The sequence below is a fragment of the Ruditapes philippinarum genome, unplaced genomic scaffold (genome assembly GCF_026571515.1).
Source record: "Ruditapes philippinarum isolate M1 unplaced genomic scaffold, ASM2657151v2 ctg150_1_1_1_1, whole genome shotgun sequence".
Taxonomy (NCBI): Eukaryota; Metazoa; Mollusca; class Bivalvia; order Venerida; family Veneridae; genus Ruditapes; species Ruditapes philippinarum.
This window is the reverse complement of record NW_026867137.1, coordinates 190850-205402: the sequence shown is the minus strand read 5'-3', so window position 1 is coordinate 205402 and position 14553 is coordinate 190850. Positions and strand designations below refer to the sequence as shown.

At 34.7% G+C, this 14553-nt stretch overlaps 1 protein-coding gene across 7 annotated transcripts in view; it reads right to left on the bottom strand.

Moving 5' to 3' along the window:
• Positions 1 to 14553, bottom strand: part of LOC132734953 (girdin-like) — an 87414-nt gene that overhangs the window by 43238 nt on the left and 29623 nt on the right. For all 7 annotated transcript variants that reach the window (XM_060721845.1, XM_060721846.1, XM_060721847.1 and 4 more), the window contains exons 4-10: positions 14168 to 14237; positions 10984 to 11126; positions 7399 to 7503; positions 5329 to 5483; positions 3281 to 3362; positions 2256 to 2327; positions 1086 to 1172 (exon numbers count right to left, since the gene is read on the bottom strand). In XM_060721845.1, coding sequence (XP_060577828.1) covers positions 1086 to 1172; positions 2256 to 2327; positions 3281 to 3362; positions 5329 to 5483; positions 7399 to 7503; positions 10984 to 11126; positions 14168 to 14237 — 714 coding nt within the window. The remainder of the gene's footprint in view (positions 1 to 1085; positions 1173 to 2255; positions 2328 to 3280; positions 3363 to 5328; positions 5484 to 7398; positions 7504 to 10983; positions 11127 to 14167; positions 14238 to 14553) is intronic.

Genomic DNA, 14553 nt, shown 5'->3' with positions numbered 1-14553 from the left:
GGGAACTTGACCTGTGTTTTGATATTACAAAACTGAAATCCTTAAGAGGATATTCTGCTGAAACCAATTATTTCACATAAAATTTCCTTAAAAGGAAAATAAATGTATCAATGTATCAGTAATAAATTGATTGCAATAAGAATCAAACTTGACCTGTGTTTTGATATAACATATTATAATATTTATAACATGTCAAATATTAACATAATAATTGAAATCCTTCTAAAGTTATCCTTTGCAAACTGATAACTTCATCGGAAATTTTAAAAGGGGCATAATCTATCAACTAGATGCCCAAGGGCAACATGTCGAGCCCGCTGTCACTTCAAACCTTGAACTTTGACCTTTTGAAACGGTTCTTGCGCGCGAACATGCCATCACCTGATGTTGAACATTTGTGCCAGGTTATTTGAAATTCCACCAGCTAGTGATAGTGTAATGGTGCGGACAAGCTGTTTGAGATCTTTATTTCTTTTGCATTTGACCTTAAAGTTTGACCTTGACCTTTGACCTAGCTTCACGGTTCTTGCACAGGTCACGCTGTTTTGTGCTATGTTATTTGAAATTCTGCCTACTAATAACAGAGTTACAACCCGGGCAAGAATAATCTGCATGGACAGATGTACGCATGTGCATACACGGAACTGCCATTGTGACAATTATGTCAAGCTCTCCGCAACCGGGCTCAATAAAAATGAGTTAATTGCAGTGAACTTGACCTGTGTTTTGATATAACATACTTACATACCAAATGTAAACACAATCAATGAAATCCTTCAAAAATTATTCTGTGGAAACCAATTGTTTACAGACGGACTGACAGACAAAAATTTTAACAAGACAGTTATCGTAAAGCTACTCCATTTTCCTTTCCTTTGTTGTTTAGCCACATAAAGAAAAATAGCCACGGAATGAATAACATCCATGAGCAAGTCAGTTACCTATTGTTCCGGTCCAACTTTTTATCTTTGACAGACAGACAGAGGGATTATGTCATACCATAAAATTTCTTCCGGCATATAAAATGAATAGAAAGTTTCTGAAAATTGTAACAGTATTGTGCAAATTACAACAAATAACTTTACCTCCACCCTGATCTTGTAGAATTCCATTTCGTTCAGTCTTTCCTTGTATTTCAGGATCTCTGCCTCATAGTTGTTAACTTTGATCATCTACATATAGAATTATGGTCAATACAATATTTCTTCAGTGTTAATATGTACATTTTTTCAAATATAATTGTTAACAATTTAGACATTGTCATTACTTTATCAATATCATTTAGCTATATTTTTACTGTATTCAAATTTTTACAAAGATGCTATAATTATGAGCAGGTACCTGAACAGAACCACCAACCTTTTGTTTGCTAGCTATAAAACCTTCTTACATGAATCAATTAAACATCCTTGGTGGGATTTCAATCAATTAAGGGGTAATCATTTAAGTTTGGTACATAATGAAGTCCCTTCAGATACATTTAACAAGTGGTCATTTATCACTAACCAGAGTAGAATAGCAGGTAACAGAGCTGCCAGTGGGCAGCAAGCTTGACTATTCTAATGTTTGATAGTAAAACACTGGCCTGAATGTTGAAGATATTCACCATAAGGGAAGATTTCATACAAATTATCTAATACAGTTTCTAAAAGTTCACTAAGGCCTACATGTATTTACTTGAAATTTATGCTAACATTCAGAAAGGCCTTTTCACTTCAAACCCACGCTAGAGTTATGAACCTTGCAATGTGGCCTGTTATTATGATCCCTACAAGACATGTGTAGGGTTTCAAGTGAATGCTCTTTTTAGTTCTGAAGATTGATTTTGGACTTTTCTAAGTAAATAAAGGCAATAATTTTTTATTCAAAATTCATGCCTGTTTTAGGCCATGGATACCAACCTTGTTTTATGATCTCTACAATATGCATGAAGTTTCAAGCAAATACATTCAGTGATTGATCAAATGTGAAGTTATGTAAAAACTTTAACCAAAGTGCTATACTGCTGCATGGGTGAGTAAGATAGACCAACAAATAGTCAAGCTAAAAATGATGTGAACATCATAAAAGCTAGCTTGAAAATGGAGAGCTCTAACAAGAACTTGAACATGAAAATATAAGATAGCCAGATATCATCATCTAGGTGAACATCTTAAAAGCTATGTTAAAAATTGAGACATTCAGAAAATATGTCAATTTCTTACTACACAACTGTCCTACAATGAAGTAATAAAGTTTATACAATTTTTTCTAACCTTTTCTCTTAGTATATCCAGCTCATCTCTCAGGACCTTGGCTGATCCAGCATCTTTCAGTAACTCTACATTCTGTAAATAATATTATTAATTTACACTCTACAAAAGTACTTTTATAGCATATTTTGACTAAGAAAATAATGACACTGCTTGTCGAAAATGCCTCAACAAAAATACAATACAAGGTATATAGTTGCAAGGAAATATATTTGCTAGAGGCAATAAATTCATGAAAGACTCAAAGAAAAATCATTTATTTTTGCATCGATTTCAAATAAAACTAGCAATGCATCTTAAAGACACAGATGCTCTCACTATATATGTTAGACCTGGCATAGTATGAATACAAATGTTATGACCGGACAGCATAGTTTCACAAATTACTTTTACAATAAAAGATCTTTTACTGTAAGAGAACAGATGGCTGTTGATAATACATTGTAACTGACTTCAAAATCTCTTGATGCATGAGTTATGGACCAGACATGATTTTTTTAATGCTGACCTCTTAGTGTGACCTTGTCCTTGGAACCAGAAGTCTTGCGCATGACACAGTCTCATCATGCTTCACATTTTTACCAAATTATTTCAAAATCTGTTCCTTCATAACGAGAGTTATAGACTGGACAAGGTTTTCGAACACAAGCAAACATACATATAAAGATGGATTGCGGTAAAACTACTTGCCCCCTTGTTATTATTATCGCTTGGGCATAAAAACAAACAGAGCCCCTGCAGCTTACTTTGCCACCTGATATTAAAACTTTAAAACCAACTTACAAATTGTTAAGTCAATCCAACAATGTTAAGGTAATACAGCAACTATCTAGCTTTACTGGTACAGGAAGACCTTAGGTGCCCCTTTATGAATTCAGACATAATCAGACACCCCAAGTAGAACCACAACCTTCCTAAAGTCCCTGATTGGATTTGATACACAGCTGTGAGAATAAAGTTACTTCAATCTGGTTTATATAACTACAATATAATTGTAAGTCTGTAAATAAACAAAATGTATAGATAACCTCTTTGCGTAGTTTGGTCATTTTGGTTTTATATTCCTCACATTCATCTCTACTGTCTGACAACTGTTCTTGTTTCTCATCTCTGTAATCATTTCAAATATTTCATATTAACATACAGTGTTTAGTGTCGCTTTTCTTTTTTGTCTTACCCTAAATACTGTTAAGCACTTTCTTTAAACTAAAGAAGACTGCAAATATTTACCTTGTTAAACATACTTCCATAGAATCTCGACCTTTTGTATATAACCATGGAAAGTTTGATTTACATGATGTAAATTACTGTGAAGTGACATTATGCTCTTTTTTCACTGTCAAGTTGAGTTGAATAATAATATATTTCAAGAGATTGACTATTATAATCGTGACTGACAAATAATTTATAATGAAAAATGTTTAGGATAAAATATAAAATCTAACTAAATTATAACTAGAACTGCCACTGTCATGGCGTGAATACCCCCGCATACCACTTTGTCAGAATCAACAGTGGCCATTTAGAGCTCAAGGACAACCTCACTGCCAAATCTGAGGTTACTAAGCCAGTGCATTGCTAAGTTAAGTATTCTACATGCTTCAATATGAAAATGTCAAAATCAATACACTGCAGAGAGGCATTCTTAAGCAATAGAGGGGAAAAGTTTTTTTTAGTCAAGGTCCCTGTGACCTTGACCTTTGACCCAGTGACCTCAAAATCAATAGGGGTCACCTTATGGTCATGATCAACCTCCATGCCAAATATGAAGACTTTGGGTCAAAGGAATCTTAAGTTAATTGGCAGACAAACTTTTTGAAGTCAAAGTCCATGTGACCTTGACCTTTGAACCAGTGACCTTAAAATCAATAGGGGTCACCTACTAATCATGACTAACCTCCATGCCAAATATGAATACTGTGGGTCAAAGGAATCTTAAGTTATCGGGCGGACAAGCTTTTTGAGTCAAGGCCCCTGTGACCTTGACCTTTGACCCAGTGTCCTAAAAATCAATAGTGGTCATCTACTAATCATGACTAACCTCCATGCCAAATATGAAGACTGTGGGTCAAATGTTTCTTAAGTAATTGGGCGGACAAACTTTTTGAAGTCTAAGTCCCTGTGACCTTGACCTTTGACCCAGTGACCTCAAAATCAAAAGGGGTCATCTACTAATTATAACTCACCTCCATGCTAAATATGAAGACTGTGGGTCAAAGAAATCTTAAGTAATTGGGCGGGCAAGCTTTTTATAGTCAAGGCCCCTGTGACCTTGACCTTTGACCCAGTGACCTCAAAATCAATAGGGGTCATCTACTAATCATGACTCACCTCCATGCCAAATATGAAGACTGTGGGTCAAAGGAATCTTAAGTTATTGGGCAGACAAGCTTTTTATAGTCAAGGCCCCTGTGACCTTGACCTTTGACCCAGTGACCTCAAAATCAATAGGGGTCATCTACTAATCATGACTCACCTCCATGCTAAATATGAAGACCGTGGGTCAAAGAAATCTTAAGTTATTGGGCGGACAAGCTTTTTGAAGTCAAGGCCCCTGTGACCTTGACCATTGACCGTGTGACCTCAAAATCAATAGGGGTCATCTACTAATCATGACTAACCTCCATGTCAAATATGAAGACTGTGGGTTAAAGGAATCTTAAAATATTGGGCGGACAAGCTTTTTGAAGTCAAGGCCCCTGTGACCTTGACCTCTGACATTCAATAGGGGTCATCTACTAATCATGACTAACCTCCATGCCAAATATGGAGACTGTGGGTCAAAGGAATCTTAAGTTATTAGGCGGACAAGAAAAAACCGACGGACGCACGACGGCCGGACGGACAAGCTGATTCCAGTATACCCCCCTTACAACTTTGTTGTGCGGGGGTATAAAAAGACTGCCGCGCTCTTTTTTAAAAGTTTAATGTTATTAATTTAAAGAATTTATCCATAGGTCATGTGGATTATTGATGGAGTTGTCATTGAAAACAATTAAGGACAACATACAACATCTGAGAGTCATTAAGCAATCTGTGTTCAGGTAAACTAATGATTTATGATATATATACATACAGTTCTTGTTTTAGCTTCCTGATTTGAGATTTACACTCGGCTAGTTCAATCAAATCATTCTGTTTATCTGGACTATTGGATGGTGTTGACAGATAAGTCTTTCCCTCACACTTTGCCTTGTAGAAATCTCGCTCCTGGGTAAGGTCGCACATCATCTGAAATAATCAAGTTTCTGTAATACCCTACACAAACAAGTACACTTCTATAAAAATAAGTACACCTCTACAAATGTTAGGTACCTTTCTATTGTAGGCAAAAACTTCTCGCAAATCAAGGACTTCAGGCCAAAGCCATCTCTCATTATTGGCTACACAAGCTTTTAGTGGGTCAGTTAGTGACCTTGACCTTTGATATTTAGAGAAGGGTCATCTACTAGTAATAATCTATCACAATATCTAATTTTTCTGAGCATTCTCTTTTTCTTGGACAGACTCTGTCTGGTCCATAGACAGAGGGAAGGACATGACCTGCCAAGCAATAAATCTCCTTATAAAAGGGGGTATAATACAAACTAGAACTGCCACTATCATGGCGTGAATACCCCCGCATACCACTTTGTCAGAATCAACAGTGGCCATTTAGAGCTCAAGGACAACCTCCCTGCCAAATCTGAGGTTACTAAGCCAGTGCATTGCTAAGTTATGTATTCTACATGCTTCAAATGTGAAAATGTAAAAATCAATACATTGCGGACAGGACATTCTCTAGCAATTAAGAAGAAAAGCTTTTTTTTGTCAAGGTCCCTGTGACCTTGACCTTTGACCCAGTGACCACAAAATCAATAGGGGTCACCTTATAGTCATGATCAACATCCATGCCAAATATGAAGACTGTGGGTCAAAGGAATCTTAAGTTAATGGGTGGACAAACTTTTTGAAGTCAAAGTCCCTAAGACCTTGACCTTTGATCCAGTGACCTCAAAATCAAAAGGGGTCTTCTACTAATCATGATCAACATCCATGCCAAATATGAAGACTTTGGGTCAAAGGAATCTAAAGTTATTGGGCAGACAAACTTTGGAAGTCATAGTCCCTGTGACCTTGACCTTTGACCCAGTGACCTCAAAATCAATAGGGGTCATCTACTAATCATGACTAACCTCCATGCCAAATATGAAGACTGTGGGTCAAAGGAATCTTAAGTTATTGGGCGGACAAGCTTTTTGAAGTCAAGGCCCCTGTGACCTTGTCCTTTGACCTGGTGACCTCAAAGTCAATAGGGGTCATCTACTTATCATGACTAGCCTCCATGCCAAATATGAAGACTGTGGGTCAAAGGAATCTTAAGTTATTGGGCGGACAAGCTTTTTGAAGTCAAAGCCCCTGTGACCTTGACCTTTGACCTGGTGACCTCAAAGTCAATAGGGGTCATCTACTAATCATGACTTGCCTCCATGCCAAAAATGAAGACTGTGGGTCAAAGGAATCTTAAGTTATTGGGTGGACAAGCTTTTTGAAGTCAAGGCCCTTGTGACCTTGACCTCAAAATCAATAGGGGTCATCTACTAATCATGACTTACCTCCATGCCAAATATGAAGACTGTGGGTCAAAGGAATCTTAAGTTATTGGGCGGACAAGCTTTTTGAAGTCAAGGCCCCTGTGACCTTGACCTTTGACCTAGTGACCTCAAAATCAATAGGGGTCATCTACTTATCATGACTAACCTCCATGCCAAATATGACGACTGTAGGTCAAAGGAATCTTACGTTATTGGGCGGACAAGCTTTTTGAAGTCAAGGCCCCTGTGACCTTGACCTTTGACCTAGTGACCTCAAAATCAATAGGGGTCATCTACTAATCATGACTAACCTCCATGCCAAATATGAAGACTAAGGGTCAAAGGAATCTTAAGTTATTGGGCGGACAAGAAAAAACCGACGGACGGCCGGACAGCCGGCGAACAAGCTGATTCCAGTATACCCCCCTTACAACTTTGTTGTGTGGGGGTATAATAATTCTACAACAGTTCAATTTCATTCAATAAACTGAACCATAATGGATACAGCTTTCCAAGAAATCTGTTGTTAATATAATACTGTCTCTTTTTTTCTCAAAAAAAAGTTAGCCTACCTCAACATTGTTGTCTCTCTCTTTAATCAGATGTTGCAGATGTCCAAACAGTTTATCTATGTCTGTACAATCTGTGGGTATGATAGACAATGTGTCGTCTGTTATCTATAATATAACAAGAAAACTATTTATCACCTAGATATACAAAAACATGTTACTATTTCTGAAAAGAAAGAAAGCAAGAGCACCAAACCCGGTGTTAATGCTCATCTTCTAAGGGCAACAAATATCAGTTACCAATTTTCATCAATATTCAAATTAAGAGCCACCACCTAGCAAGGGCCACACTCGACATTTTCTTATTACTAAAGTCAAACACATCAGAGTAAGAATATAATAGTAAAGAGTATTTCAACAAAACACAATTTTTTGTAACAAACAAAATTCAAATGTCTTATTTGACCTTGATTCAAAGATCAAGGTCAAATTTGATTTAATCACCATGTCAGTTTTGTCGTAAGTGCTGTTTTGTCCAAAAATAAATAAAATCCATAAAAAATAAAAATATAATCATAAATTAAGCAAATTTCAATAATTAGACCTCGACGGTGAGGGTCAATTAAAGGTCAAAGTCATTTCACAATAATTCAACATGTCGATTTAGTAATATGTGATCTTTTGTCCAAATATAAATCAAATCTGTAATTAAATACCAAAGTTATTACAATTAAGTAAATCTTTACAATTAAGTAAATCTCTTCAAAAACGTCTAGCTATAAAGGGCCATTACTCTAAACAATATTGCGTTAATGATAATGCACTGTGCATTGACATAATAATAATCAAGTATTCCATGTTTCATGTTGAAATCTTTGATAGATATGAAATCATTCAACTTAATAAGCAATTTATTTTCAAAGTTTCCAAGGAATACCTCATTGGGTACAGGAAATAAGTAGGGTGGTACAAAAAACAAAAAAACAAAAGTGTGACACAGATGCTGACGCCCAGGTTAGCAGGATAGCTTTCCCTATTATAACAACAATTTTTATGACATTTTTCATGATAGTATTAGTTGATAATCTGATATTGAAAAAAAATTATTCCAAATATAAAACACATTTAATTCTATAGCATGTATTTCCAGATTTTAATTTAGTCGATCACATCTCCATAGTGTCTCTTCAAATAGCAATTAAAGACAAAAATCCATTTTCATTTGATTGAAATTACAAGAACTTGCAAATTTGCATTCATTTGAAGTACTAAACTATTTCATAAATTTGTGTTTATTATTTCAATGGAAAGATGTTCAAATGCCAATAATCTGTTTAAAGCAGATTACAAAAATATTGAGCATCTTCACAATGTATTATTTAACTGATTATTACAGAACTGAACATGAGAAATGATTAGGAGCAAAAACATGGCATGTGCTATGATTTTATTTGATAGATAAACCCCTTTCACATTAACTTTTGTAAATCAGAATTTATTTGGAAACATTCTACTACACAACTATCAATGAATATTAAATACTCTTTAATTATCACAATTGAAAACATAAAGATATAAATCTTTCAAATCCTTTGTCATTTAATCTTTGAAGATATTCTGAACTATTGTATAGCCTGTACAAATATGTAGTTCTTTTCATAAAGTTCCTGTTATATACCCTTTAGTTTACTTAAATCATAATGGTCTAATCTTTAAAGTTCTTTCTTTGTAAACAAGAATTTTCATCTCAAAGAATTGCAATAATCTGCTTTTGAAGCACATTTAACCATTTCTACACCCACTAAACTAACAGATCTGTTTTATTTTACAATTATTTGTCTGCAGACAGGTTAACACAATTTGTCAGTTGTTTCCCCTTCATTATAAGTAGATTTCAGGTTAAATTGTCCATTTCAGGTTATATTGTCAGTTATCCCCCTCTTGTTGTAAATATATATATATCAGGTTATATTGTCAGTTAATCCCCTCTTGTTGTAAGAACATGTGTATATTTCAGGTTATATTGTCATTTACCCCCTCTTGTTGAAAGGATATTTCAAGTTATATTGTCAGTTAACCCCTCTTGTTGTAAGTACATGTGTATATTTCAGGTTATATTGTCAGTTAACCCCTCTTGTTGAAAGGATATTTCAAGTTATACTGTCAGTTACCCCTCTAGTTGTAAGTACATGTGTATATTTCAAGTTATACTGTCAGTTACCCCTCTAGTTGTAAGGATATTTCAAGTTATATTGTCAGTTAACCCCTCTTGTTGAAAGGATATTTCAGGTTATATTGTCAGTTAACCCCTCTTGTTGAATGGATATTTCAGGTTATAATGTCAGTTACCCCTCTAGTTGTAAGGATATTTCAAGTTATATTGTCAGTTAACCCCTCTTGTTGAAAGGATATTTCAGGTTATATTGTCAGTAAGTACCCCTCTTGTTGAATGGATATTTCAGGTTATAATGTCATTTATCCCCTCTTGTTGTAAGGATATTTCAGGTTATATTGCCAGTTACCCCCTGTTGTTGTAAGGATATTTCAGGCTATATTGTCAGTAATCCCCTCTTGTTGTAAGTGTATTTCTGGTTGTACTGTCAGTTACCCCTCTTGTAAGGATATTTCCGGTTATATTGTCAGTAATCCCCTCTTGTTGTAAGGATATTTCAAGTTATATTGACAGTTACCCCCTCTTTTTGAAAGGAAATTTCAGGTTATATTGTCAGTTACCCCTCTTGTTGAAAGGATATTTCAGGTTATATTGTCAATTTCCCCCTCTTGTTGTAAAGATATTTCCGGTTATATTGTCAGTTACCCCTCTTTTTGAAAAGATAGTTCAGGTTACTGTATGTGTATTTAAATTCTCGGAAGCAAATTTTCGCAGAAAGGTCTACTTTGGGGGTCTATACAAATATTTGCGCTATTTTGAATTTGCGGATGTGACTGCCAAAAATCATAAATTCGCGTAGACCACTCAGGTTAAAAACAAGAGCTGTCGGTAGGACAGCAACACTCGACTATTGTTAGTGCTTGATAGTAAAAAAAATGCTTGATACAGTTACCTCCTCCTGTTTACAGGTTGGGGTAATGATGGTGAACAAGTGTGCAAAGTTTCAAAGCCATATGTCAATGGACTTTGAAAATATTTGAACTATTACAAAAACTTTAACATAAGTGGTTACGCCGACGCTCGGGTGACTACAATAGCTCTACTTATTCTTATCGAATAGTCGAGCTAAAAAGGAAAATAACTGTAATCATCGTGCGAGTTCACAGTTATTTTCAATACCATGTGTCAAACAATACTCTACTGTACAGAAAAAAAGACATTGTCTAACGGACAGATTAAAGCAAACATAAGAATGCCTGTTAACGTGAATAATTTTTCAGTTCCCCCCTCCTGTTGTAAGTATATTTCAGGTTATATTATCAGTTACCCCTTATTAGCTGGAGTTTGCTTGTTACTATAGCTGAAACTGAATAGTAAATTTTGAGCATGTTTGTATTGACTAACCAGTGTGAAAGCTACTTATTTTATTTTTTCTATATCTTTAAATTGCAAACTATAATTTTGAGACAGCTCAATAAGGACTACTTTACTGTTAAAAACTTTAGAATACAATAAATTTGCCTAAGATAGTTTACCTGTTGAATGCTCTCGGCAATTTTTTCTTTAACATTGACCTCCAGATCCATAATGTCCTTGATGAATCTTTCTTTAAACTCACACTGTACAGCACAGCCAAGAATAAGTAACAAGGCTTTCTTGAGCTCATTGAAACTTGCATCTGAAAATGACAAAATTTTAAGTAATAACAACCAGATAGCCACGATGGTCGTTCATCCCTCACCAGAGGATATGGTCTACATGGACTGAACATTCCTATTAATTCAGTTTTATCCAAATCATCCAAGGGATAGGTTTGGCTTTACTGCCCATGGACACAGCAGAAGTCATATGGTGATTTTCCAACTTGTGGAGGAAGACCTTACGGACGACGGACAGTGAGTAACATTTAGGTGTTGTTTTTTTCTGTTCTTGTAACTGAAGAAACTCTTTGTTTTGCTGTCTAGGAAAAAGTATAACATATCTAATCTGATTAAGGAATTTAAAGTCTTAAAGGAAAATGATTACAAGTCACCCATCATAACCACTGGCCTACAAAGCTGAGACACTATATTCCCTTTTTTTTCAAATTATTATCGTCAATATGTCAATTTGCACCCATTTTAAAACTGGGGAGTTGGTCATTCAATGTAGACCATTTTGTGTCTACCTAAAATATATAAATTCAACTGGAATACATTATAATAACACCACACATCTTATTCTTATTTTAAACAAAGAGCAAGGTATATTGATAACCAACAACATTGTTGGTTATCATGTCTGGAACACATTTTCTGAAAGCCAATCACACCTCTCACAAAAACAATCACTCAGAAACAACAGTGGTGGTTTCATTAACTAATTAGTAACTCAATTACTCCAACACCAAGTCATCATCATGCTATTCCTGTTTTACACAATCATTAATAACTACAATGAGCAAATCATCAGATTAATTAATTTTGGCAACAAGTAAATACTTTTGTTTTATGATGACTGGCAAGTTGAGAAGAGCTGTTGAGATAATCATAACATGCTAATGTATTAATAAGTTATCAGCCTGTCTGTCAGAGGAACCTTTGTATGTATCAATAATTCATCATCTTAGTAGAATGAGACACATATCGCTGTCACACTGACTGTGTCTTACTCCACTTAATGTCTCTAGTGGCAATCAGTCTTACAGTCTCAGAGACAATTACTATAATAGGTATCATGTAATGTACAGTATATGGGCATGATCTTGTGGACAGGTGAATTACAATCCTCCTGATTGTCTAATTGTATACATATATGCATTCCCTCTAGACAATACAAATGTATTTACAAAAGCTACAATGACAGTTTTTGGGCCCTGTACATAATCAACTAAAGCACTTAAAACAGTAAAATATGAAAAAGATAGTAAACAAATACATGTATACCCAAAAATATATTATTACTATAAGGTTTTCAGTGTGACTGCTAGCCTGCTTGGAGATAAAAGCATTTAAAAACTTTCATTTTCATATCTTTTAAAACAATAAAAATTATTCTTCAGGAAAAACAGAATGAGTTAATGATCAGATAATTTGCACATAAGTTATTGGTATGGACATAATAATATCATATCTATGGTATAAAAATAAAAATATTTCCACCAGTCCCATCATTCCTATAAATCTCAGTGGAGTCCATTTAAGTTCTAGAATCAACATAATATTTATAAGGAATATTGAATAGTGTTGTATAATCATAATCTAACATTATCTACCTATTTTACAAAGCAAATGACATGTGTGTAGTTTGTGACAATGATTATTTCTATCTATTATTCATCAAACAGTTCAATATGTCCCTCAAACGTCTGCTTGTATGTGATATAATCAATACTTTACAAGGTAAAAACTTTGTCAGGCATGTTTACAGATGGATCAAGATTATGTTGAGATAATCTAAGGAACTAAATTAATCAAACAATATGGTAAGGCCAATTAAAATTCCTTTCAATATTTAACAAGAGATCCAAAAGGGTCTGTATCACTTAGCTGAGTAAAAGTAAAGACAAACATTGCTAGAGAAGGCTAATTATGTTAACCTATGTCAACCACTTACATAAATGTTTAACAAGCCCACTAAAAATCATACATACCAATTATCAATGCTTTGGACCTTTTAAGTTTCATAAAAGAGAATTTAGAGTTTCATCAAAATCTGCTGTGCAGTTGAGAAAGAAGCAAGATTTGTAAGATTCAACTATCTAAACCTCTGGCTTCCAGTATATCTCAGTAAACCAAAACAATCTATATTTTCCTGAAAAAGTCTACCCCTATTTGTCTACACTTAGCCCAATTGCTGTCTGCTCCAACATGGCAATTTTTTAATTCGGGGCATATTCATTATACATATTCATGGTTTATGCAGGACTTTATACATGAATTTTTACAAGAAATGACCCCTAAGCTATATTGTAATCTGCAACATTAGAGCTGATGGAGAAATCAGACACTGTAAATAGCCCCATGTTCTAGCATGTTCAATATTTTAATTGATCAAGTTAAGAGGAGAATATTGATTCCTGATTATACTGGACAATGTGGAAACTTTACACTATTGCTAAATGCATTCTATCAGAAAACCATTTGTTAATTAACTGAGACTTGTAACAACCACTTCTCATAAATGGGAAAATGCTGGACATGGCTGAATAGTTTCAAGCAGACAGCTGTACTGATACAATAGAAGTTATACTTTCAACAAATTTGTTTCTCAAATTCAATTTTTAACTTGGTGACCTATGCTTTTGTTTATATCTGCTTAGTAATTATTAAGAGAGCCACAATGGCCCTAGATCCTTCACCTTAGAACTATCAGTTTCAACAAAATGTATTTATTTTAGTTTGATTAAAATAGAAGCTTGAAGCTTATGTGAACCACTCTCACATGAAACTTACTAATATTGGTGTCATACAAGAACCAAAGTAGAGCTCAAACCAACAACCTAGAGGCAGACATCTAAACCACAGCTACCCTGACAACTACTGATAGACATGGTCATAACTTCAACTATAGGAAAACAAGTGACCCCTGGGGCGAGGCATGTTTTAAATCCATGGGGTAAATTGCTTACTTCTGAGTATGGTTCACAAAAACATACAACAAACCAAACGATCAATATATGTGATATGGACATCCTTTGACAATCTGGGAAACCCTAAGATTGTGCTATTGAATACATACCTTTTTCTGGTTCTCGGCAAAACAGTCTGTAGTCTGGCAACTTGACAATAAGTAATTGTTGTAAAACATCCTGAAAATATAAAATACAGGCCAGTCTATAGTTAAAGTGACAATTTTGAAAACAAAACAAGCAACAGGCAAACATAATTTATGTCATATTATTTACTGTAAATATAAAAGTCTTAAAATAGAATGGTCACAACCTAAAATTATCACCACTGCATGCTAACTTATTAATGAAACTCTTGGCTATCAAAGAATTTAGAGCCAGAAAATCTGACAAGCCATTCAGACTTGGTTGGCTATCATAATCTACTAGCCAGTCCAATTAAGTTTTACGAGCCTAAAAATTGAACTTTGAAAGTGGAATGTAAAATCAAAATGAA